Source organism: Falco cherrug, chromosome 9, assembly GCF_023634085.1.
Source record: "Falco cherrug isolate bFalChe1 chromosome 9, bFalChe1.pri, whole genome shotgun sequence".
NCBI lineage: Eukaryota > Metazoa > Chordata > Aves > Falconiformes > Falconidae > Falco > Falco cherrug.
Window position 1 is genome coordinate 11,263,151 of NC_073705.1, and position 27,565 is coordinate 11,290,715.

The 27,565-nt window shown below is 42.2% G+C and overlaps 1 protein-coding gene across 12 annotated transcripts in view; it reads right to left on the minus strand.

Annotated features, from left to right (window-relative positions):
* Positions 1–27,565, minus strand: part of EXD3 (exonuclease 3'-5' domain containing 3) — a 290,795-nt gene that overhangs the window by 159,684 nt on the left and 103,546 nt on the right. For 11 of the 12 annotated variants that reach the window (XM_055720414.1, XM_055720413.1, XM_055720408.1 and 8 more), the window contains 5 exons: positions 21,781–21,834; positions 21,094–21,233; positions 20,198–20,298; positions 12,949–13,022; positions 10,087–10,125 (listed from right to left, as the gene is read on the minus strand). The exons of the other annotated variant lie outside the window; for it this stretch is intronic. In XM_055720414.1, coding sequence (XP_055576389.1) covers positions 10,087–10,125; positions 12,949–13,022; positions 20,198–20,298; positions 21,094–21,233; positions 21,781–21,834 — 408 coding nt within the window. The remainder of the gene's footprint in view (positions 1–10,086; positions 10,126–12,948; positions 13,023–20,197; positions 20,299–21,093; positions 21,234–21,780; positions 21,835–27,565) is intronic. 12 annotated transcript variants of the gene reach the window in all.

Genomic DNA, 27,565 nt, shown 5'->3' on the forward strand with positions numbered 1-27,565 from the left:
CTCCACTCCAGCTACAAAAGCACAGCAAGGGACTGCAGTGACAGCCGCATGCTGCCAGAGCCTGACACCATTGCGGGGACAGGAACAAGAGAGCTAAAGCGCTGCTTCACTACAGGACTGCGAGAGCTGCAGATGTGTAAAGAGGAAGAGCCTGCAGGAATGAACCCACTGTCACTGTGCCTCCACTTGCTGCTCTTAAATGAACTCACAGGACTACACTCCATCAGTTTGTCAGGAGGTACAAGAGCTGAAGCCACCATGTCACCTTCCCATTCATTTTGGATGGCCCTAATATTAACTCTAATGAGCTAAACCAGTATACCAATTAACCCAACCAATCACTCAATTGAATGTTCCCATACCCAGTCACATAGATAATGAGAATTCATAAACTCCATCTTCCTTTCTAAAAAGACATTTATTCCCCGGCAGGGCAGGAGGATTTACTGCTTGGGTCCAGCCTGTGTCAGCTCCACACAGCCAGTGCAGACTTTTCAGGAGGAAGGATGCGCAGAAGAAACCTCTCTCTTGTTCTCTCCCTGCTCCATTCTCCCTGCTTAGGTCACATTCCAAGTTACGATGCTGAGCAACAAAGCAGAAATCTCCTGTTACTTGGTTCTGGCTCCAGATTATTTTAACAGCTTTCCACAGGGGTCTTCCTATACTAAGATGCATTGTTACTCTGCTCGCACTTACTCCTGATGTATGGCAATTCCACTCAGTCCCCTCAGCACTTTTCTTGTGGAAATAGCTGCATGAAAAATTGGTCATCAAAGAGCTCCAGGTTCTCACCTGTATCACTACCTTAATTAAAAGGCCTGAAAGCTCTGAAGTGGAATTAACTTAAAATCTCCTGTGTTCACTGCCAAAGAACAGGAGCAGCAAGCTAATTTCTTTGCTTTCTTTTAAACTCGGCCCTAAGCTTCACTGACATCAGGCATCTTAGATCTCTTCTTTCTGCTGCTTCATGTCTAAGCAGGTTTATGGGAGCTCATGACCAGCCTTTGAAAGCCCTTCTCCAGGCCATGCTGGAACTCCCCACCAATGCTCACCATGGGCTATATCTCATTCCTCTTCCTGAGCCTCACTGTGCCTCGTATGCATACTTAGCACTCTCCCTGGCTTCACGCTGCTTATGGATCTATTCCAGCCCAGGCTTGCTTCAGAATAGTTAGGAACTTGGTTTTAGGTTCTTTTCTCTCTAAGAACATGCTAACGTGGCATTCCCAGCAGGGGACATTTTTCTATTTAGCAAAGTCTTCAAAGTGAATAAGCAGAAATCTTGATGATGGAAACACTTGTTCAGGAGCACTAACTCTTCCCATCATTAGTCTATGAAAAATAGATGCCCACAGGAAAAACATGGGTTACCACTTATTTCTATTTTACCGTGCACAAACCTCATCTGGCTCATAGCCAAAGCAATAATACATATCTTCACAGGATCTTTACCAAAAGCAGAGCTTGGCAGTAGATTTTTCTCTCCTTTAATCTCTTTCGGTACATTTAAACTCCTGGCGTTTTTTGTTCTGAAGGAGAAATGCTTGAGAGGGTTGACTGAATGAACTCTGAAATTCACACCCTAACGAATTGGACTGATTTCCTAAATCCATAATTACAACATTCCTCAGAGATATGCATTCTTTCAGAGCGAACAAGGGAAGATTAGTTTCCTGTTTCTTCCCATTTACATGACTTCTCTGACAAGAGGAACTTTTTTTTTGTTTCTAAACAATCCTCTGTTTATGTGGTTCTCTTCTTGGCAGGGAACTGGTGAACTAATCTCGCCTAAAAGTATAATACAGCCAAACTATCAATTGCAAATAGCCTGACTATCTTTGTGCAAGGCAGCTGATTTGCACAGGCCTTTAGAATCCAATATCTGTCTGAAGAAGCACTCAGACAGGTACCAATTGATTACAGCGTTTTCAAATAATCTGGAATGATTATTGAATGACCGGATAGTTTTACTGCTGGCTGGATAAGAACGCAAGAGTGGATCTGTGCATATGTGTGAATATGTACAACAAAGCTTAAGACTTTAGTAAAACTGGGCAAATGTAGCCTTCTAGATCTGCACATCCCCAAGCACGTAGAAACTACCACAGGGCAAGAGCACCTCGTGCCGAGAGCTGCCAATAAGAGTTGTCTCCCACTTGCAAACAGAATACGTGCAGAGCTCTCATTTTTTTCAAAAAAATGAGTGAATCCATCCTCTCTTGTGTTAACACAGGAAGCAGGAAAGCTCCATGTCCCATCCTCCTCTTTGCCTTTCCCTGTTTTTGCTGGAGAGGCCAACGTCAGTGCTCTTGATAGGGTTCCCTTTGTCTTGGAGCAAAAGGAACACAAGGATTGGCTTGTTTTCAGTGACCCTGTCCCCATTTTTACTTTGTGGTATACAATCCTACAGCTGATGCAGTCTGGAGTCAGTAACAGGTATCCTGGAAACTATTACATTAGACTCCTGATGTAGCTTTTAAGGACCTTGCATGTTCCACATGTTTCTATAAGGTTTTGGATGACAGTCCTTCCTATATTGTTTCCTACTCCTAGGGTGTTTCTCCTGTTTGGCTGAATTAAACACACCACCAGGGCACATCAGTTGAGTCTAACGGCTTGCTGATGCTCTTAACTCTTTAATCTAATACTGACCTCTCAACCTACAGCCATAAGCCAATTAGCCTCTTTTTTATACCATACCAAATCTCTTTCTGATTAAGTTGTGCTTTTGAATGAATACATGCTAGTGACAGAAATGTAATTATACTGCTTAGCAGCAGCTAGCCCTGTCTGGTTGCAGCGGGTTTAAGGTCAGAAAGCATCTCTAACATACCAAAACAATTTAAAGTAGATTTTTTTTTTCCCAGTGTGTTCTCTCCAGTTTCCTTTTTTCGCTCTCCAGTACTTAATATGTCTGCACATAAAGCCTATTTGGCTACAGCTTTTAAAAGTGAGGTCCTGAGCTTTCAAAGGAATTACTTGCCAATACCTCACTGAAGCAGAAGACAGACACGCAGCTCCCACAAACTCCTGCTGAATCCCCAGAGCTTGGCTCTGTAGATCCACACTTCAGTAAACGTGAGCTGATTTTCCAAAGTTATTGAGCAAACACATCTTCCATCACCCCAGAGAAATTCTTGGCTGTTTTTTTAAAATGCTTTAGACATTCTTCACATAGTATGGGAAAACAGCGGCAATTTTTCTTAGCTTCTTTGTACCTACTGTAAAATTCCACCAGAATTCATTAGTATGTTTGTGCTTAACCACAATTTATTTACCTATAAATGGCTGGATTTGTTATAAATAAAACTACCATAATTATCATTAGGCACACGAGTCCTCCAGATCTTACAGAAAATAATCCTCTCTAAGCTATGCAGGAGGTACATGGAAGTATTTACATTTAATTGCATAAATCATCCTTTGATAGACTTTTCTTTAGCTAGTAAGGCATGAAACACACTGCATGTTTGGCTTTTCCCATGTATTTCTCCCACAACAGCTGTGGGTTTGTTAAATGAGAAGTTCCCATTTCTCTTAGACCAACAGTGCTAACTTCATTAGCACAGATGCATATTTTACTGCTCTCTATCCAGAAAGCAGAACGTAACTGAAGAATTATGTTATGCTTTTCCTGAGACAGTCACAGATGTGCCTGTTTTCTGCATCAGCCCTATCAGTAAGTCCTTCTGCTTTGCAACTCTGATGTTATTTCAGCTATCAATAAATATATGACACCGTTTACAAACTTAACTGAAAAATAGAAGGAAACCTATACTTTGCCTGCTACTTTTACTATCCAGTTTTTCCATGGTTTAATGTTCCCATAGGTACAATATGCTTTTACATCACACTGTGGCTGTACATTCTCCCCAGAGACCTCCAACAAGAATAGTAAATCTAAAGAAAAAGGCATGGGGCAAAAGCAGAGGGATTGCCAAAACAAACCCAGAACCATTGAGTTTCTGGTCAGTCCCTGAATAGGGGACAAAATGCAGGAAGAGGAATGAAAGGAGCAATGGGAGCAACAAGTGGACACTGGGGGAAGAAAGACTGCCAGTTCTCAGCTGATATAAAGCAATTCCCTCAATTCTGGCTTCACAAGACAGATACCAGATCTTAAACCTGTCACTGGTCCAGGTTTAAATACCATCTATTTTGGAAAAGGGAAATGGAAAAGAAAAAAACCCAACAAACTTTTCTTTAAAAGGCAGCTGTTAGGAAGCTGCTTAAAGTTGTGGAAAGACAAGTGCAATTCTTTTGCAGATAAATTAACAGGCAAACTGCAGGCAAAATAAAGACAAGGAGTAGCTCCTGCATATTTATATACACACCTATACTCAGAGCTACCTGGGCTCAAGTGGGACAGCTCCTCAGCTCAAGCACCCTGTTGCAGCAACACTAGAAGAACCATGAAAATTTATTTCAGCTGATGATACCTCCCTGACACTTTTAAGGCCAGAAGGAACAAAAACAATCACCCACTGGTTCTAATTTCCTGCTAAAAAAGAGGCCATAAATACTAGCAAGGGACTCCACGCAACGGCTGGTTAAACTAGTTTTGGTTTCTACCTTCCAGGAAAACAGCCAGTCTAGATTTGACATCTGAGTGATGAAATCCATTATATCCCTGAATAAACATTCACTCAAACACAGAGTGAAAGATAATTTGACACACAGACTTATACCGAAAGACATGTCATTTATTAATCACCTCCTGAATATCATTCCCATTTGCATTGCACAGATTGCTTAATTCCCTACAGATATTAAGTTCCTTACACTATAGCGATGTTGCTGTACTCAAAACAATCTTGAGTCAATTTAAGTTTGCCTAAACTCAGGAGTCCTCGGGAAAGACACTAGATGTGGGTATTTGCAAAGTGGCCTTTTTGCCCTCTTGTCGTTACTAAAGATTCCCCAGAGCAGGATTACTGGCCAGGTGTTCTGGCCACAAAAACTTTAAAAAAATAATTGCATTCTGCCTTTTAAAATCCCCTTAAAAATAACCTCCTTGAGCATAACAGCAATTACTTTTTATTCCAGAGGTAGTTACATTTTAATTGAGGTCAAAATGGTCCTGTACAAAAAGAGTGCATTAGGATCTTGGCATCAGTCATTGAGGATGTTTGCCAATTAAAAATTAATTGGTTAAATAAATAAGATTACATCAACTCCTTGCTGTAGTGTAAGATAATTTACACCTACTAAGGACAGGAATTATCAACGTTTTTCAAATATATTGCATGTAAAGGAGGGCACTTTGCTTTTAAGCCTTCTGTTTGGTCAGATTTCTGAATATATTACCTGCAAAATAGCACATCAACCCTAGAATATTAGTGGAGCTGGGGTTATACATTTGCTACGAATTACTAGCATCTCACCCCGGTCACCCAGAGAATGAGCTGGCATAGCGTTTGATTTTCATGGTCAGAAATTTTAAAATAAGTAAGTTATCTCATTGTCACAGCTGGAGAAGGAGAGATTAGCTGCAGCCTTCCCTCAGCACTGAACATGGTGAACAGCTGGCTCATCTGCTTCATTCTCAGGCAAGACCAGAGCAGACCGATTTGCTGCAAAACAGGGGCTTGAAAAAATAGTAAGGGCCACTTTTCTAGGTGTAGTGTCCTGGTACCCTTCTCTCAAGTCACACACGACAAAATGAAGGATAGAGTGGTTCCAGCTGCTGGCTGGAAAAAGGACTGGTGGATGAGCCACAGCTCCCCATCAGTGCTCCAAGTGCAAGTAACATCTTTTCAACTACCAGCGCTTTTCCCGAGCATTAGTTTTGGAAGGAGTTTCAGATTTTTACATTTGAGAAACCAAGGGACAGTTTTCCCTGTGCTAACACTAGCGCAGAAAGTTTTTTGATTTAGAAACAAAAAGCCCTTTGGCTCAAGGTCAGTAAAAGTGAAAGGACTATTTCTACCACTTCATTGTCCCAGACACCTTGCAAAGCAGGTGATTATTAACACTGACAGTTCTAAATAAACAAATTGATTTTTAACCCTGCCCCACACCGATTCTAGTTATTGCCCCAAACAAAAAGCTATGCTGCTGTGAACCGTCACCTTGTTCTGCTCCATGGGAGAAGGAATTTCATAGCAGGAAGTCCAAATAAACACACATATACTTCTTGGACCGAAATACCCCGAGATAACATTTTAAGCTGTACCAACTGGTTAGCTCTGCTGCAGTCAAACTGTTCCCTACAAAAATACTCTGGACATTAGAATCATCGAGCCAGTACCTTCTGGGCTTTAACTGTGCAGAAATACCCATAATATCCTGGCATTTTCCCTGCACAAGTACGCCAGCCTTTCCTCGTCAAGCTGAGACTGTCTCCTGTGGGTGACATCAGGGCCTCAGAGCATCCCAGGCAGCTCTCCCTGCAGAGAGAATGGACCAGACCTGAAGGGGTGTGGGTGACTCCACACAAAACGGGTGCTTTGGCACTAATCAACCAAGCTGAGTCTAAAAGAATGCAATTGCAAGATCACCCCCAAAACATCAGTGAGAACACTGCACACTAAAAGCAGTACAGCAACATACCAGACACTCTTATTCCTGAGCCCTCTGTTAAACCAGGAGAATTTCAGGTCATGAAAACGCAGATGTCTAGTCCTATGTGAGATGTCCTCAGGCTCCAGTTGCCACCTGAGAAGGGAGTGCTCCCTGGTAGGTCCCATGTCATATTGCCAACCTCATGCAAGTATGTCAGATACTATCTGACATCTACAACACTGGCAAAGGTGACATCTGCAATCAGAGTTGCTTCCCTACTATGCTCCTCATAGATGTTATTGTTCTATGTGTGTTCACTTTTTGAAAGCTTGGCAGATGATTGAAAAATGCCTTCTATGCTTTCTAGTCTTAAAGTAATTTTGTCCTGCAAAATTTCCAGGGAAACAGCAGCATTCAATAAGCCCCTCTTGCTGCTGGCCAAGTGCTCTCTGCAGTCATTGGCAGGATGACCCTCCCTGAACACATCTGATCAGCGTCATGTCTCGGCTGTTCTGTGGTTGCTCTACCCAATTCTACCGTCTTTATGCAACTGATTAAAGCTATGAAAAATATGAAGCATGCAAAAATGGAAGCAGAAGGGCACATAGCAAAGCAGACAATTGGCTCACGCCCCACCTCTTTTTTTCCTGCCTATCTACCATCAACATCCTACACACCTTCCCCGCTGCTTGTGAAGACAAGCACTCTCCTCTGTGTTTCCATGCAGCTCAGAATCAGTTAGGCAAGCTAATGAATAGCAATGCAGCTGGCACTGTGCAAGAAGAGTACTCTTCCCCTCCCTCTGCCCTCCAGGTATCACTGCTTGGAGAAGAGGATATAAAACGGTAGCTTATTCTTGGGCTAACCAGGCTTGCCAACAGGCAGTTGTGATGAGGGCAGTTTCCCTAGGGTATGAAGACATTTTGATCCCTTTGCTTTCCCTCCTGCCTCCTCTGCCTACCTACGGCTGCCATCCCTACCTGCACAGCCACAGCCTGGACAGCAGATCAGCAGCTCGGGTGCTGGCAGGCGAAGGGGGCAAAACCAGTTTGCTACGGGGCTGGAAACAGGTTCTGTTGGCCCCACAATTAATTATCAAATTTCTGCCTTTTGTAGGAGCAGTCAGGATCACACCTTCAATTCATCTCACAGGGCAGGAACAGGAAAATTCTGTACTCTACTGCTCAGGGAGGACAAAAAGGAATATCAGCCCAGAAACGTCTATCGCCCGCCGTACCTAATGTGACATGGCCAGCACCACTGAATAAGGAGAGATGCCACTTCCACCAGGGCTCTTGACATCTATATAATCTATATAATTTAAGTCTTTTGTTACAGCTGCAGCACAGAATTAAACAAAAATGGGCTTTAAACCCATGAAGACTTTCAACCTATTTGGACTTAAAATTGAAAAAAAATTATCCAAAAATTCTGACTGAGAGTTTGCCATTGTGATGTCTTTTGGGAGTTTTGGTTCCCGGTTCCCCAGGTGGCCCCGAGGTTACACTGCCTCCCGTCCTCTGCCTCCTACCCAGTGCAATGTGTCTTTAATACTGCATTGCCAGGCAGAGCTTGGGAGATACAAATTGACTGTGAGCCTAAAATAAACATATGAATGGGACATACAACACAAACAACAACTCTTCAGCTCCACCAGAAGCCTAATGGATTTCTTTGGTCAAAACATGTCAGGTCCTAGGTGAAGCTCTGAGTGGAAAGTTGAACCTTTCCCTCATGTAAAGCTCAATCTTTAAAAAACAATGAAGTCCCAGTCAACTTTAGTTTTTGCACTGAAAAATCAACACTTGCTCAGAGATTCCTCCTTCGTAACTTGTCTTTTGTTCAGTGCAGCTGTGCTGCCAGCAGCGTGAAGCAGAAGCCTACCTGCACATGCAATTAATTCGGTTTCCTCCAGATGCATTGGTACTGATTCTGACTGCTTTAAAGTGATGCCAGAGACAGTAATCTCTGATAGCACTGAGAGTCAGGACTGATAACAGGCAAGTTTAAGCACTGCTCATGTGATAATTACATAGTTGTCAGAAATATATAAGCTGGCAGCACACAGCAAATACAAAGTTTGGAATACTTTGGGAAAGCAAAGACAACCTTCTGCCATAGTCCATCGAGCAGCTGAGCTCTGTGTAGTTCTCTAGAGACCTGTCGTACCAGGCACCAAACAAGCCCTTTTCAGAGAACATCTATTTCCAGGCCTCCTGTCTCAGCAAGTGATTGACACAATCTGCAATCGTGTATGTTAACTGGGAGGTTTTCCCCACTATCCACCTTCAACAGACACCTCTTCTCGGTATACACCAAAGTACATCCCGAAGCCATGACGAAGATGTCTGCTACAGTTTCATGGCTAATCCCATCTCAGGTCTTGATCCAGCAAATCACCAGCTCCTGTGTAGCCCTTCAAGCTTCTGAGAATCAAAGGGAACCCTGAAAAGTTCTTTCGCTGGATAAGATCACCGAGATCAAGAGGCAAGACCCCTTCCTTTCCTCACAGAGTCTGGCCTCTCACATGGATATGATAAACTAAACACAGAAGTTGAATATTCACCACTGAAAACACTTAGTAGGTTTAACAGTTGCCACAAGCACTGCTGAGCATTTTATCAATGAACTCTGTCTTAAAAAATAGATCCTCACGCCTTTTGTTCTGTTTCCTTCTGACCCATGAAAGAGAGAAGTATCTCGTGTTTAAATTTCAGTCATCTTGCTGGTGTGTACAGACAGTGCCTAAGATCTCAAACACATGAGATCATTAGTCATCAGACTGGCCTGTTATCACTCAGAGGCCCACAATGACCATTCAAATGAATTTTCAAAGGCAAGCTCTAGCCGATGGTCAGAAATGCTTAATGGCTGCAGAATTAAAACTGAGAGGAGTTACAGAAAAGGAGCCAACACTCATTATGAGGTTACAATTCTGCAGGGACATCACAGACACATAAATAATCACTAATGGTCTGTCACCATGCAATATCTTGATATATCATTGTCACATATGTATTTCTTGTAGTATCAGGCCAAAACACAGTTGCCTGAACTCTCCTGTTTATACACCAAGAAAAAAAACCACCTACTACTCTTCTTCCTGTGTTATTAAAATTACTTGTGTCCTCCAGCACAAGTCACCGTATCTAGCAGTCACCTGATAAATCTGTTGAAAATGATCAGTGAAGCATGCAGAGGGAATCTAAATTTTGTCCCATTTTACTCAACACACCTTGCTGCCTGAAGTGAACTCCTTTCTGCCCTCCTTATAATGAATCAACAGAAATACTTGTAACATTCAATTACAAATAAGTGCACAGAAGTAAAAGAATGTAGTCCATAATCTTCTCTAAAGGCTCCATCTAAACTAGAGCATTTTTAAAGATGTAACAGGAAATAAAATATAAATTTTCTTCCTTGCTCTTCCCTGCATGTACAATTTTGTTATATGAAGTTACGAGAAAGTACAAAAATCATAATAGTAGGACTACAATATCCAGAGCTGGATTTTATGAACATCTTAAAATAATCTCCAAGCAAATAACCCTGAGAAAACGGGAGAAGGAAATCCATACTCACCTGAACGTGATCTATCCAATTCTCCTGAGTCATGGTTTTCTGTAAAGACAAAATCACTTCTGAGCCATCTTAGAAAAGGGAGAATGCTACACACAGCAAGCTGAAATTTAACACACCGTCTTACACACTGGCATCAACTGTGATTGAGGAATGCAATCTGGAGCACAGGGAAACCTCTGCTTCTCATATGTCACCAGCCCGGGCATGGCAGAAAAACACGTTACTCAGACAACTGTTACACTACAGCACATAAGACAAAAAAAAAAAAAACAAACATGCAATCAAAGTAGACAGGCAACGGCCAGCGCTTACCCAGCAGTAGCCCAAACTCTTCTTATTACCTGGAGCTGGTTCTGGGCTCATTTGCAGAAATGCCGAAAACTAATCTCCTTAACAGCACACTCTGCAAAGTGCAGCAGCACTTCTGAATGCCTCAAAGCTCACAAGGTGCTCTTGCAATGACAGAGACATTCTGAGCAAAGCTGAAACAGGCCATGGTATGGTGGAATGCATGGATCATCGCTGCTGCTGTCACCTCAGGTTTGCACTATGTCCATAGGCTGTTCACCTCAACAGCTAGCCCCGTGGAGAGCCATCCCCATAGGCTCCAGTAAAGAAAGTGATCTCAGGGATCTTCTGCAAGGCTGAGCCTTCAGAATATAAAAATATAAACTTTTCTCAACAGCCAAGTCACAAAAAATGCTCTGGAATCATGAGGTCTGGGAAAGGAAACTGATAAGTTAATATCCCCATTCCAATGCAGTTCAGAGCCAACCTTGGGGAGAAACTCAGGATGGGACCTACTCTCCACTCTGCCAAGAACACAGGCTGCATGAGACTGATCAGCCACCGAGGGCTGAGCCTCACCCCCACTTCTGGCAGAGGTAACAATGATTACTAGTGCCACTTTTATGGAAAGGTACAAAAGCAAACAGGAGTAAGAGCCTCAAAGAAAACATCTTTGAGATATACAAGCATGTAATTTAAATACTAGTGAGATAAAGGAGCCATTTAACCAGACCTCATACACAGCTGAGAATGGTAAACAGAGAACACTGAAGAGCTCTCAGAAGAAGGGACTGTGTCCAGAAACAGCTGCCAAATGTACCTTAATGGAAGTAACTGGCCAGCTTGGATACTTTAAATCAAGCAAATACTCCAAAACAAAGGAAATGGAAGGCCAGAGAGAGCAGAACACCAGAACAAGAATCCATTCTACTCTGCTAAATAAATACACCTGGATAAATGCTTTCTACTCTTGCACTGCGGATAACCATGCTCTCTAGAATGATGTCATCCAACACTAAAGCTTTCAGATGCAGGATGTTGAAATGCTCAGTCCTCCCCAGGTCTTCTGTCAGTGGCTCTGGAAGGCAGCGAAGACAGACCAGTCTTCACTGATGGATCAGGAGGTCTTGGAAGCGAAACTGGCTGTGCCAGAATGGTGTCAACAGATCACCACCACTCAACCCCATCTCTGAGTTCAAACTACTGGGGGATGGGGGATCAGAAAAAACACAGGCATCTGCCTTCTGTCAGAACATCAAATGCATCCTCTTCTGAACAAAAGAATGGACACTTCTGGGGAAGGTGTCTCATTTCCTGAAAACTGGCTCTCTGAAGACTGGATCAATAGTACTATAAGAACACCTGAAGAACCTTCTGGCCTCTATCAAAACTCTGTTAAAAAGCCTCTTGTGTCTACAAGGAGAAAGTCTTCTACAAACTGAAGTTGAAACACCCCTCCAGTTTAGCAAATGCAGCTTGATAGTCCAAAATTCAAGAAATGGAATTGCTACAATATTCAGTCTCCTGTGCTCCTTGTCCTTCACAGTCCAGTCAGTGCAATTGTTGCCCTTCACAGTCACACCTGGATACAACAAGTGCAAGCTGTTTCTGTTTTTTCCAGAACAGGCAGAACAAACACTTAATCTCAGCTGGTAGCCTGTCTCCAGGCACAGGATAAAGACGAATGCCAGACCATGAAGAGAAGCACCAGAACTCCCTGTTAACAAGAGAAATGTGCTCCCCAACGCAGTGTGCTCAAGAGCACCCAAAGTGCAGTGACTTGGCTCAGCGCAGTCATGACAGGTGAGGAGAAACCATAGTCAACTAATTCTGCAGACAGTCAACCTCCAGGCTGCCTCCTAGAAACCTGCTCCTTGGAAATAATTAATGGCATCATCTTATTTCTACAAGCCCTCAGTGCCAGGACAAACATCACTGCATTCAGAAAGATAATCTGGAGGCTGAACAAAAGTAAAGTTAGTTCAAAGAGTCAAAGAGTAGTTCAGGGGCTGAGAGTACTACCATTTTGCTCAGCAGCAACAAGCCTGTTAGCTCAAAAAACCTTCTGTGGCAGGTTTGGGCCATGCCTATCACCAGCCAGGCCACAAGTCCCACAGCAAAGTGCCTACAAAGAACCCAGCAATACAGAATGCCTAGAATCTGGTGTTCTTAAAAAACCCCAAAACCAACAAACAACATACAAGCCTCCAGAAACAGCCTTTAGCCAGTATGCTCCTGCTTATTTGAGACAGCTGAAACTGAACATATGGAGAACATACCCTGACCTACCTACATGTGTCTCACAACACTGCTAAGGGTGCAGAGGTGAACAAGCATCCAGCTCTGAGCAATCATGATACCCAGCCATTAGAATACGAATGGACACACAAACTATTCACTCACAGAAAAAACAGGTCCAATGGCAAACCCAATGCATTTCTATACAATATTAATCACAACAAAAACTTGCTCATGTACTACCAATACATTTCAATCATATCAACTATGTTATTCAAAATGCAAAATAAACGAAAAGCCTCATTCACACCCATGCCACACAATACAGAAACATACCTCAACAAATCTCTTGTAAAAGAGGTAATTCAGAGTTCTCAAGTGCCGCTGATTTATTACATTAGGGCAGACAGCTAAAAGAAGGAAAAAGACATTTAAGTATACAACATAGCTGAGCTTACTTGAAGTTTTACTGTCTAGACATTACATTTTTCCTTCCCTAATTTCAAACTCGGCATGTGGAAGGCAGGATGCTGTCACACTTGGAACAATGACGGACAGACACACACATTGTCAGCTTATCTAAACTATAAACTGTTATTTACACTTTCAACCACGATTAACAATGCTAATTCTCGGTTCTGATATCTCTGGTTCTACACCCTTGAATGATAAGATCCACTTGCTGGTTCCATATGCTTCACAGTGAATGACTTCATACGTTTAATTAGGTAGCATCCTCATACAGGCACCACCTCTAGTCTCGAGAGGCTGCATTGGTTTTGATTTAATTGGAACCTGTGCTGTTAATTCATTGAAGCAGTTTTGAACATGTTACTCAGGATGTAAACTTGTGGCTAAAGTTTATCCGATAAAATATATATCCATGAAAGAGAATCCATATCCACACAAAGAGGGAGGTGACTATTGTTTTGCTGAGCTAGCAAGCAACAGTTGTTATTATTTTTATTACTGTCATCTTCATTAGATATGCCTCATTACAACTGCAAAAAACAAGATCTTCACATAGCACTTTGTTTTGAAATCCACTGCAAAGAGAGATAAATGCAGAAGATAAAATACATTACCTGGGATTAGCATACGTATCTGTCAGTTCTTGCTAGATACTGGTATGTGTATACAGGGAAAGATTTAACCAAAGCCTTCACTGGGGTTTCAGTGGCTAAAACCATCTCACCGGTAGCCAGAAGGAGCAGGACCAGCAACCAGAAATGGCAACAGAAAACAGTAAAGTGAAAATTCTCTGCAGCCTCCCTTGAATCAGTGTACACCAGGAGAAATTAGCGTTACTGACTCAAAGGGCCTCAGAGTTTAGCCCACACATGGCACGCCTGAGCATTAAAAACTGAGAGAAGGAAGAAAGACCTCTGAATACCAGACCCTGGAATCAGAGGGATATGAATGGATGTACCACTGGTTACTTGCAGCTTCTCAAAGTCTCTTGAAGCATCGCTTCATAACTTGAACATTTCCATCTCAAATAGAAATGTTTGAAGCTGTTATTTTTAAGTTAATCTTCCACAGCGTGACAACATATCATTGCCCTCAAAGGTTCTGTGGAAATTACTGTAATTATCACACAGGATATTATCCCAATAAATATGGTGATCTTTCCTCCAGATATTATCCCAATATCTGTGGGAAAAGATCACCGGCTCATGGAAAGCAACACTCTTTAAGAAGATAAAATCAACATAAAAATCAATAATGTCACCACCTGACTTAAAGATTTCAAAGCACTTCAGAAAGAAACACAACATGACTGCTGTAGGTCATCAAGAAGATCCACTGAACATTTTTTTCCTTGAGCTTCTACAGGAAATATCCCAAGCACAAGACTTGACAGAACTGAGGGATTTTAAGTGCCCAGCTATCTGTGCGGAAAGTAGGACAGAGGAACACAGATGGACTGGAACAATTTCTATTCTGATGGAGCAAAGAAACTGAGTTTGAATCTAGTTTTCTAATTTATTACAATAAACAAAGGACTAATTGAAAATGCAGGGATGAAAGGTAACTTGGTAATAGAGACAATGAACTGAGGAGTTCAAGGCTTTAAGAAAAGGAAGAACAGCAAAATAAAAACAAAAAAATGAACTTCATTAAACTCAGAGAACTGGCACGTTAGATTTCATGTGAAAATAATTTATAAGGGGAAAAGGAGTTAAGAGGAGCTGGCAATGGAAAAATTGGAAGTAAGCGACTTAACTGCTAAATCAGAAGCTTTTATTGATCTCAATCACAAGAACAAAGTTAAAAGAATGTTGAAATGGGATCACACACATACAAAAGAAATGCACAAACATATGAAATCAGAAAGCCCAAAGTAAAATGTGAGATGCATCTACCAAAGGCCATAAAGGCAAAAGAAGTTCCATATAGCTTTTTGGAGGAAAAAAACCAACAAAAAAATCAACAAAAATCTTAACGGCAAGGTTAGAGAACTGGCACAGGTTGTACAGGAGATAGTAAACCTTCCACCGTGGAGGTCTTTAAGAATAGGTTCCACATTCCACGTATACCAGAAATAACAGGACCTCCTCTGGCTTTGGGGCAGGAGGGTGACATAGATGGCACTGTAGAGGCAAAGCCTCTACAGTAAAGCCAGACCTCTTCCCTGTAGTTTCATGACTGTCTACACCTTGTATCTGCAGAAAGCAAAGCGCTTCAGAGTGGAGTAACTTACTCAAGGTCAAACACCTAGGCGAGTGAACAGGAGTCTGAACTCATGTGTCCTGAGCCAAACCCAAGGTTCTGCTGGTCAGAGCAAAGGACAACATCCTAAGCTTTTCAGAACACCAACCATCCTTCTCTTCAGTATTTGTACAATGCAGTTTGGGATCATGACTGCGTTGTGGAGCACTAGTGGAATACAAATGACATAATACAATGAAAACACCTCTTTGGGCATGTGTTAACTCTTAAGCTGGCAGTTGCACCACAACAGTGCCTCATCTGAACTACACTTCACATTTGGGACTGACTCAGAAGCAAAAAATCTAGTCTGCTCTCAGCTGTTTGCAGAGTTAATGGTGATTAGCAACACAGAGGAAGTAAAATTGAAATCTATTTGACACACAGGGTATGAAACCTGCAATACACACTTATTTCACTCATGTAACATCAGGAAGATGTGTCTACTGGGGACATGGTGCAATCTATTTTCAGGTGTGGTGCGTGGTTACCACTCCCAGGTGATACGCGATGCCTCCTGAGTTGGGATGTGGACCCAATCCTCCCTTTACATTGCCCTGAGAGCTTGACTTCCATTCACAATAAGCATCCTTCACCCTACCCTGGCAAAACAGAAGGTCCCAGACAAAGCATACTTTGTTTGGGGACAAAGTGAAGGAGCCTTTTTTTAAAAAATAAAATCAGAGTACCTGAAACATTAGAGGCTTTACCCTGGTATTGCTAAGGATCGCTGGGGAATCTGATGAGAAGCAGGCTGTGCATTAGCCTCTCATCGTATTATGAGATTAGTCCCTAAGTGCGAATTAGTGGAGGGTAGGGCCAGACTCAAGAGAACCTCTTTTCTGTTGTAGCCTCAAAAATGCATTAGTGTCTCTCATAAAATGCTCTGTGCCAATATGGATCAATGGCCCTCGGAAAGGAAGGTGAAACAGCAGAAGACCCAGACTACCCCCAAACTCCTGAGCTACCTGCTAGTTTTGCTGCCTGGAGGAGGAACAGAGAGCATAGTGCAAGGGTTTCGATCTACACATAAAGGAAAAAATACTCTGGTGTGGTCTTTAGGCACATGTCTGGATATGATGAATTCATGCTCAGAACCGCAAAGGTGGTGTCAACTTCCCCAATGAAAAGCTTGGAACTGCTGGTCAGCTTGTCTGGGTCTAGAGCAGATCACATTCTACTGCCTGTACTTCAGTAGACAAAAAGTATAGCTGAGAAGGCAAGGGCCCCAGAAAGGACTCTGACATGTTCAACCTCCTTCTCCTTCAGCACTTTGAGTCTGTAGCCACTGCAATCGCAGGAATGGATGGTTCCTGTCTTCTGATGTCTAAGCTTAAGGGTTCTTCTCAGTCACACTGCTATGAGAGATGCGCTCCTATTTAACACGAGCTAAAAAACTCTGAAGGAAAATCACCATGGAAGCAGGGGAAAACGACCCCTGTAAAGCAAATGTAAAGGAAAGGAATAACCTTCTGCTCTGTTTTAAGGACAAAAAGGTAAAAACATTTGGAATTTCCTCCTTTCAAAGGCATTCCTGTAGAGTTGCAACAGCCGTTCCTGTCTCTCTAACAAAGCATCTTTTGAGAATGCCTAGTGTAGCCTCCCAGGAGTCCCTGGCGGAGCTCTCCCTGGTGACTGCCCTGCGATGTGCCCGCAGCTCCCAAGCCCCGATGCAGCCAGGGGACAGCGGGGACCTCCCGGAGCCGCTGCCCAGCCCAGCGCGCTGACAGCCCGCGGCTGCCCTCTGCTGGCCAGCGCCGCCCGCCCGCTGCCGGTCTGTCTCGGTAAGAACGAAGATTCACCCCAAACTGAGAATTCACGGTTAAACCAAAAGGATAACCTGGTGGCCAAATGAAGAGCAAGATTTCTCTTTGTTTATGTAAAAAAACTTTTTAAAGACGATGATAAAAACGTGTTCAAAGCATTCAAAACTTAAGGCGCTCCATTAATTTATGACACTGCTACAGGTCAATGACAACTGTTCACTGTGCGTTCAATTACCATCTCTTTTCTGTCACCACCACCATTATCTGCTTTATTGTCATACAGGCACTAAGGTCCAATATACGAGGACCGAGTGGTATCATTTCGGCTTCATACCCAATGAGTTTCCAATTAAAAACGCCACTGAACTCTCTGTGGCATACTGGCTGCACAAGACCAACAGAAAATAGACTCGACCCCTTCAAACCTAGGTAGGGGCTGTCCCCTCATCTCCGAGAACTGCTGCCTGAGATTTGCATATTTGTAAATCTAAGTCCATCTCACAGGGTCTTCAAAGAGTATTAAGTAATTAGCCTGCAAAAGCTACAAGATTGTTAAACCAGAGCATACTGACCCACGTGTGGGGAAAGACTATAAAACTCAGTTTCCTCAATCACACACCGTTTCTGCCTAACTTCTTTCTCCCCTAATAAAGCTAATTAAATGGAATCCACAGACAGTTTATTGGGACACTTTTGGGACTCGATAGAAAGTCTTCCGCTTACCATGCACATGAACATTTTGTGTGTTAACAAGAATACTGGAACAGAGCTCAGAAAAATAAGAAGGGGACTAATCTAAGATGATGACTTTTTTTTTTCCCTCCTGAGGTTCCATTTTTTATATTGGGCCACGTCCTATCTGGCTCTGAAATTTAAGACTGGCAGTTCCAAGGAGTGTTTCAAATCTTAATGGCTGATCAACACCTAAGTTTTGCTTAGCAGTCAGTGCAATTTACTGTGAGCGGATAAGAGTGAGCTTGGGTAGTGAAATATGAAAGTAGATTTGGAACTGCAAGAACTGAGTCACATACAAGTTTGCCTTCTCATACCAAGAAACCCTGTCCTCCTCCAGCCTTTCTCACCAAAAGCCACTTCCCTCTTCTGCTGCTGCTCTCAGCCTCTTTCAGCAAGTAGGAGTCACGACTGAAGAGGAGACAAAGCAGCAGCAGACTGCGGCAGCAAGCAAGCTCACAATCAGGTTAGGTAACAAGCATGAGGTTTACCTCACCGCTAGCTTTCAGTCGAGCTGCTCAGAACAAGAGAAACGCGGAGGGTTTTAATCTGTACATTTTACCTGGCCTGCTTCCTTTCTGTATGCTCTTTCCTCACAGTCAGATTTACTTTCACTGAAGAACAGAGAAAGAACACCCAGAAATTCAGAGGAAGGGAGGGAAGAGAGGTGGGAAGAAAAGGAAAGCCATGTTATTCCAGCTGCCACCATTTCCCAATTCAGTTCAAGCAGGATCAGCACCAAGGCAGAAATTCCTCTGTAGGCATTCATCCCCTTCCAAAGCATTGCAAAGGGGACCAAGATGGCCACTGTTCAGCAGAGTGTGAAGTCCTGCTCTGAATTACATGTGATATTACGTAAAAAATAAATACCTGCTTTCATGTATGGGACTATGAAAGTCATCCAACACTGGTTTTAGCTGCCCCAAATCTGACACCTTGCCTAAACCAGTAGCCAACAATCCCTCTCACATCAACAGAGGTGGACAGCCCTCTCTAGCAAGTGACGTATCCTGCACTGTAGACACTGCGGTTTGCATGGGATAAATCACTCTCTGGAAGCACAGGCAGGAACAGGATCTGTATGTACCTCAAGGAACCTCCTCACTAGTGAATGTGTTGTGCAGGACCAGAAAGATTTGGCCATTATTATTGGCAGCTACAGTATCAGCAGGATACCATCACCAGGCTGAGACACACTACCATTCCACAGCGAGCACCTGAAATCAATAGCTACATGCTCCTCTCCTAGGTTTTTTTTTTTTTATTCCTCAGGATTTTGCATGTGAACAGTTACATTATTTCACTTCTAAGTTAATATCATAGCCTTCCTGGATCTTTCATAAGGAAAGGGGAACAACTCAACTCTCTTTACAGATCATAAAAGACAATACAGCCTACTGAATGACCAGCCTTGTAAAGGAGGAAAAAATAATGAAGACTAGTGAACTCCTGGGAAGGTTTTAGATTTTAAATAAATCACCCCCATACATCTCAGCTTTCACACCAATGTGCTAAGTTGAATTATATTTACTTATCCTCCAATGAGGGTTTGTAAGGATTATCTTATTAACTTTTGAACACCAGTCTGAAGATGTGAAGATTAATATGCAATATAGTGTTGCTGCCAGGTGTAATGAGCCCACAATTTGTGGTTAGAAAACACTTTTCAGTCCAAGAAAAGAGAATTGCGTATCTTGGGCTGATGATGGAAAGCTTTGCAGGGTGAGCTGTGCAGGATGTAAAGCTCATGGTGCACCTAAAGGTCTCTGACACAAGGTCCCAAAGAGAAGAAAAAACAATCAACAACCCCACTAACAACCAAAGCAAAACAAAGTAGATTTTGTTAGATAACTGGTAGTGAAGCAGATCTATTCAGTGATGTAAAATGTGTTAGTTCTCTCAGAAGGCTGCAAGAGCCTTAAAATTCCCTACCACCAACCCTAGTTTATGCAAAGAATACAAAGGACTGTGAGGTTCTTGCTTCCCAAGAGTTATCTCTTCCCAGCTGACAGACCCATAACTCAAGAAAACAGATCCCCAGATGAATAATGACTTGCCTCTTATGCGAGTGGAATGGAGTCATAACTCAAAGCTGATCATCACGTGTTTATGCAGAGCCATACTGAGGTCAAGATTTATTTCATATCATGGTAGAAGCAGTCTATTAGTCACAAGCACTTCATTTTTCGACAGCACAAAGTGATAATACCCATAACTTATCAGCTTTGGTTTTCAATATCATTAATTAAACCCTGAAACTCCCCACGATAAATTACAGCAGAGATTCCTTGCTGAACATGGAAGAAAACAAATTGACTTCACCTGTTCTTTTGTATCTCTGAGATAACTCCACAATGTGTTGCACTATCACATACCTGGATCGACGTTAAATCGGTCTAGGAGCCTGAAGACCAGCTTGCTTAGCATTTTGCGGTTAAATTTATCTGGTTTGTACCTGGACAGGCCTTGATATTGCCTGTAAGCAAATAAACAAAATCAGAAAGAAACATCTGTGGAATCGCCTAAAGTATGTTTCGCAAATAATAGATATTTAACAGTAGGGTTTGCTAGGTGTTGGTAAGAACAGTGCCCTACCTTTCCCAAGTTACAGCAAAAAGCCAATAACACAACCACACAAATTTCCCAGTCAATGACTGAAGCAAGACCAGAGGTTTATTTTACAGAAAGAGAGAGCGAGCAACTCCCTCTTGTATTTTTTCTGATCTAAGACTGCAACTATTGCATCTACACTGCGAGTCTGACTCTACTGTTGGCTTTCTGACTGACAGGAGCTATTCTAGCGAGAGGCAATTTATAAACTAAAACACACATGACTATTTCACGAGTGCATGAAGGTTAATTGTTTTTCTGCCACTTCATCACAGTGTTATCTTCCTGCAAAACCTGTACAACCGATACTGAAACTCACCCTTGTCTGCAGCAAAGCAGAAGAGTCTGATTGCTACAGCCTCCTGGAGGAAGCTTTGATATTGCTATATTGCTAAGATCTACTGCACAGGTTTCATTTTGCACTCTTCTCTCCTGGCAGGAACCAAGCATCTGTCAATAGGAGTGATACCTCTGCCTTACAGGCTGAGACGTTTGAGAAGACTCTGGCACAGACACCAGAATTTCCCCTTTCTCAGCTGAAAAGTAAATATATTGGACTCCATTACACCGAGAAATGATCTTAGAAAGACAACCAGAGAACATACTGTCCTCTGAGAGCAAGTTGGCCTCAGCTGTTTAGAAAGTCAACAAGCACTTCTACCTTGTGATGTCTCTGATATTAAAACCAGGTTCACACCACGTGTCCAGGATCTGCAAGAGCTTGCTCTGGAGCTCAGGATATTCTCCCACATAATCTTCCACCAAGTTAGTTTTATCTTGGAGCAGTAGAGGCGTACACATCTAGGAAAAGAAATTATATTTAAAACACTGCCCTGTCTTTTGCTCACCTTGTTTTGCAGACTGAGTGCTGCAGCATGCAGAAGGCACAGAAGAGGTCCACGACACCGCAGACTGAAACCTGGCAGAGAGCTGTCCCGTTCCCTGCTGCTCAGACATGCCAAGCACATCACAAATCCCCTGCTTAATCAACCAATTCTGCCTAAAAGACCGATGTGACATTTTCTACACAAATATTAGCATAGCTTCAAAATTGCAAAAGCACTGATGTCCATCAGAGTGATAACCATTTGTCAAGAACATAGCTAGAATTTTTTGTAACAGTGGCTGCAGCTAGGAAAAGAGTCCAGCAAGCTGTAATGCACTCTTAACAAAACGCACTCTGTCACTTCCCTAGATGTAAAGGTACATCAGCAATGCAACAGTTACTTCTTGGGAACAAAGTAAAGCCTCAAGTGAAAGGCAGCACAACTTAAAGAGCCTTGATGGATCTCCTGCCTAACAAAAGGTGGATCTGATGACAGAGAAGCTTGCAGAGGAAATGACTCACCTTCTCCACATCTTGATCTGGCTGTAATTTTAGCTTAATACTCAGTATAGCTGCCTAGAAAATACAAAAAAAGTTGGGTATTTAGGAGAAGAACACCACAGTGGATAAATGGGCATTATTCCAAAGTGAAGTATATATACTATTATACAATTTTTTAATGTGTTAATTATTTCTGTTCAATTTTCAAGTACAAATCATATAAACATTTGGCCACGCACATTCTATTTAGAAATGTACACGAACACTCCTGGCAGAGTTGCATATTCCAAGCAGCAGCATACCCCGGAGCAAAAGTTAAAAATCAAGTTGTCTGGCAGAAAGAGAATGATACAGTAAAGTGCTTGGAGTAAATCAGCTAAGATGGATATTTTCTATCGATGTAATTGTTTAAAACACTTGATCCACCACACTTTTCTGAGTTAACTTTATCCATCTTGCTGCGCCTCTTAAATTCTGTAAAATGGTTGCATTTTGTGAAAGCAACTCAAGATTGAGAGGACCCTGAAATGAAGAGGTCTTAGTTTTAGAATTTCTGCATAGCTCCACACCCCTGAAAGTGCTAAGGTTCACCACAATCAGAGAAATGGTAAGAACGGTGTTTTTACTTTTTGTGGTATGTACAAATCTTTGATAAGCCAAGACTTGCCACATTCACAAATTAACTCCAAATCAGTACCTTCTACAGATGAGGAAACTCCGCTATGGCGAACGGCAGTAACTCAGACTGCGAGAACTGGTTCAGCCACTGTCTATCCTGTCCCAGCTTGGTGATTACAGAAATGTATTAAGATCTAACTGTGCATTGCTTGGGAGGCGTATAAATTAATTAGGATTTTAAGCTTTTAATAGTGTCTAATTTCTCTAGCGTGCGAGAATACTTGGATCTCAAATATAAAATAAGCGTATAATGGCTTGCTTTAATATAGCGCATTGTTCCATTAAATAGAGTAATAAGAGCAAGGAGCCTTCTGGCACCTTTATGTGTTAGTACTGACGTAATTATGAACTAGGTAACAAGGATGTTTTACACGAAGTGTCCTTCTAATTACTTTGCAAAGTTAGGCTGTATTTTCCGAAAGGGTTGTAAACAGCATTTCAAAACATGACATCTCTGACCCTACTGCAGCATGCATGTAATGCTAAGCAACGACAGGCCAGAGTACGTAATCAGCTGTGTTCACAAATGCCTATTTATTCAGATGAGGATAAAAACAGTGCATTAGGGCTTAGAGGAAAAGCTCTTATGCTGAACAGGTTTCTCTGCTCTCTGTGACTGATTTTGTTTTGAGAGAAAGATCAGGAAAATGACAGATTTGTTTGTCAAAGTAGTTACACTTTAGAACTATGTTATTTGTTACAATATGTAAACAAACACAATACAGTAAAAAATGGGCACTCCGCCTAAGCAAATGCAAACCTCATCATTACATTCACCTGCATGAAACCTTTACAGAAAAATGTAACTAGAAAAATAACCTAAGTGGGGGCAGAGGCACACCTTGAAACATAATTTCTGTGATCTCTCCTAGCATTCAAATGACACCCGAACCTAACTCATCACTGGAAGCACATGTTCTGCAGACTCAGCCAAGCAACACAGGTAAAACTTAACAGTTTATCCAAGCACTTCTCGCAGCAGAAGCCATGGAGAACATTACCTTTGAGGAAACTCATGCACGTATTTCATCCACTGCATTGAAGACTGAGTGCACAAAAGCAGACAACCATCACACATCATGTAATTTTAATGGTTCAGTCTTATTGTCCAGAGAAAACAGAGGTACCTAGATATCATCGGGGAAACCTTTTTTTTTTTTTTCCCCCACTCATTTGTTTTTATTTGGGTTGGGGTGGGGGGGCAGGGAGGGGGGAGGGAGTGCACTTGTTTTTTTAACACAAAACAAACACTGGGACACTGACAGTCTAGGCTTCATCCCAGAAAGAGAAATTAACAGCAGAGCTTTAAATGACAAAAGCAGACGCTAACATTAATGCAGTGACTGTATGCTACAAACAAAATACTGAATAGAAAGGCACATCATCATTTCTCAACCCAGCTAAATCTTCAACCAAACCTCTCTCCTACTCCAGACCTTCTAACTGTTCCACCCATTTAGAGGCTAATATGCTACCCTGCTCCACAAGCATCAAGTACCTGTTCTCTCAAATTATCAGATTAACTTCACAAAACTCAAACTGAGTAATTATTCTCAACTTGCATACAAGTTAAAGATTGCTACTTCTGTTTTGGACCTGAAAAAGTTTTGGGTTTCCAAAGCTTTGGCAGCTGGTTTTATTTTCCTCCCAGCCGTGTCGGTTTGCTGAATTAAAAAAACCCCCACAACAAAATCTCCAAACAAAACCAAAAAACCTTCCAATTCTCAGAATCTTGTTTCAGCATTTGATCTCATTGGTACTTTTTATTAAACAAGTAATCCGTTAGTTTTAACATGCAAGCACACAATGGTTTCCCTAATAGCTTTTTAATGTTCACACGCATGTTCACATTAACCTAATTGCAGAACTGTTATCTAAATGGCATAGTTTTATCTCCATCTCTGTTAACTGTACCTATGGGTGACTTAATCAGGTGAACATGCACTGTGTCAAGTTAGTTCTCCTCTTTCACTGGATGTGTATTCTGCTCTGTATGAAAGGGTGTAGAGCAACGAATATCCATTTAGTCAAAGTGTGAGAGACACCGTCTTCCAAGCCCACCTGTGGCAGACCCAGCTCACACCACCTCTGCTGCAGGTCAAGGAACTTCAAGCAAATCTCACAAGCTGGTCGTCAATGTCATTTTAACATCACCCAGTGAAAGCAGGTGACAGAGCAAAGAAATTGTGCTGCTGGCAGAAGCTTCCAGCAGCGGGGAACGTGGGCAGCAGCAGGGCATCAGCTTCGTCCATGCGCCAGGCTGAATGGGGAAGGAGACGCGTGACCTGGGCCCTAGGAACAAACACCAGCCTGGATTGCAGGGTGTAGTTACATGGGCTGGCGGCTGCGTAGTGAGGACAACCGAGATAAAATCTGTGTGTTTACAATAGGAATAATAAGAGAAAAGATATGAGTAACTGTAATAAAGATGAAAGTGTTTGGCAGCTGTGTCTGTGGTCTCAACTTAGAGCTATTTTAAGATTTTGTTTTGTTATTATCATGTTTTGAATTGTTTCACTCCACAAACAAGTTTTGTGTAAAATGACCCTATTTTTAACAGTCTGTTTATAGATGATAAAATCTCTAGAAAAGCAACACCTCATTTGCAGACTCATTTTGTAGTTAGAAAACAAACACTAATTAGGCAGACACTTTGCTGAATCTGAAATGGTGAGAATCCCCCTCCCCACTCAAGAAACTCACATTTCCCCATATGCAGTGTTGCACTCTCCAGGCTGTGCTGGAAGACCAGCCAGGGTAGCTGGAAGCTAGCAATCGTGTTAATCCGACTGCAGATCTCAGTTCAGATGATCAGGCTGGATCAGCATGGCAACAAAAATCCTAAGCGGTACATACCTCCCCGGCTTCACTGGCTGATCAATGAGAGCAAAAAACCTAGCTACGACGCAGTGGAAATGCTGTGGTGAACACCAAGATATTGCCAGCTTAGCAGGGTCTACCTACCCTCCATCAAACTGTCGAGAACATGTATAGTCTTGACTGGCGGTGCAAGTAGCCTTTTCACAAAAATACATTTCATAGAGAGTTTCTAGCATGTAATCTAATAACAGCAAAGAATTAGCATTATTGCAACACATAAAAGTGTTAAATCTGTACTAAACCCCTCCTGCCCCAGATCATAACAGAAATACTGGTCCCTTTCTTGCCTTGCATCCCTCAAGCATATATGGGGCAGGTACCCGATAAAGCCACTGCTCAGTACAGGAGAAAAGTTGATGACCCACTGCCTGATTCAAATCCCACCAAAGCTTGTGAGTCTTCTCATTGTCCCTGGGGAACTTTAGGTCATTCTTTGATTTAATTACAGTGAAAGCGAAAATCTTGTTTGGACATTTTGTAGTAGTTTTATTTCCCAAGGGTAAACACCCAAAAATATAGCAAAGGAGGATTGGATGAGGATGGGGAAGAATTCAAAGCTGGGCAATACTACATTAAATCTAAAATGCATGTAGGTGCATTGACCATAGGATGGGGGAAGTTACCCAAACCTGATGTGTTCAGGCCAAGCCATGAGCACCAGACCACTTTTCTAACCATGCAATTGTGAAAACAAGAGTATGGGAAAATGGGGAGTGTTTCGAAGCGAACACACAAGCCCAGAGCACCCTGTACCGATACCTGATCCTCTCTACTTGTTTTAAATGCAACCGGCTCTGTCTCATCTAAAAATGACTATTCTTTCCATATGCAGTATGAAGTGCAGGAAGCCACATAAGATCTTATCTGCAAGGGCATGTGCACTTGGGTGGTGTCTACACTGACGATTTAGGCAATTTTCCCACGGTGGGGGTAGCATCAGAGGAACAACCTTTTTCTATAGCACTGCTTGGAGTGATGATGCAGGACTGACACAAACAGTTTCTGATGACTCCTACATTACTTAGCTCTGCTGCAAGCAAGTTGGGACAACACAACCTGTGTCTGACTTAGTGTAGCATTTCTGAACCAATGGTGAAGGAATTTCTGAAAACCTATAAAACAGACCAAACAACAGAATGAGATTTTGCAGAGGAGGATCCAACATCAACTCTTAAGAAAATCACAGTGATCAAAGCCTGGATACATAATAATGGTAGAAATAATTGAGTAAAAGGCACACCATGTATTAATCATTGGGAACATCTGTTTGTGTTTTGGAATCACTCATTTCAAACCTGTGGCTAATCAACTTTACTCAAACTCTTAGAGTGCATCACTGCATATTATGTGACATCAGGTTAGCTGATGTATGTTGTACCTCCTGCTTAAAGAGCATACAATATACACAGCTGTGTTCAGGAAGATCTTTAGAAATGAGAAAACATGAGATTTCCTGGGTCTGCTTTCAAGAAAGCATCCACATATTTTATAAGGAGTAAGACTGTCAAAATGAAGTAGTAACAGGCTACTCATATCTAAAGAATCTGAGGTAGAGGGAGAGGAGTTAAGATCAAGGCTGGAATATCCATGTGTACAGGTGAAGGGAAGAGGGAACTGAAACAAAGTCTTCCTCAGGTAACTCAAAGCAGCTTTATTTAACTGGTTTATGCCTCCTCACAAAGGAGTGATCCTCCAGAGCACTGCCCAGGTTTCCTGCACACAGAAGTCACCCACCTTCACCAGATCCTCCAGATCCAGACTCTCTGTATGGCTAGATCTGCTGTACATTTGCACCTCTTCTCCAAGAGCCTGCCTGCTTGATGAGAGCCCAGAAATGCCGGTAGTAAGAGCAGAATACTATCATCTGAATTATTATTTCCCAGCAACACTCAAGGTCCTTCCCAACCACTTCACCAGACAGCCACAGAGGTGGCTGAAGAAGACACATTGTTTGGGAGCAGGCAGCAGTGGTCCATGGCCCACAGGTTGGCAACCTCTGTTCTGGAGTGGCATGAATCTAGCAGGCAACATGCCATTAAAGTTATCCTTTAGCACTAGATCAAGTTAATAAGAAAAAAGTCTCAAGACTGACATCATCCTCACATGAGAGTTTTCCTTGTTTCTCTTATCAATTAGTATTTTTCATTTAAAAGAAGCAAGGAAATGCAAATGCACACACTTTAAGGCATAGTAAGAGCTGAACAAGCCTTTGTAATTAATGTGGTGAATAGGAGAAAGAAGCAGTATC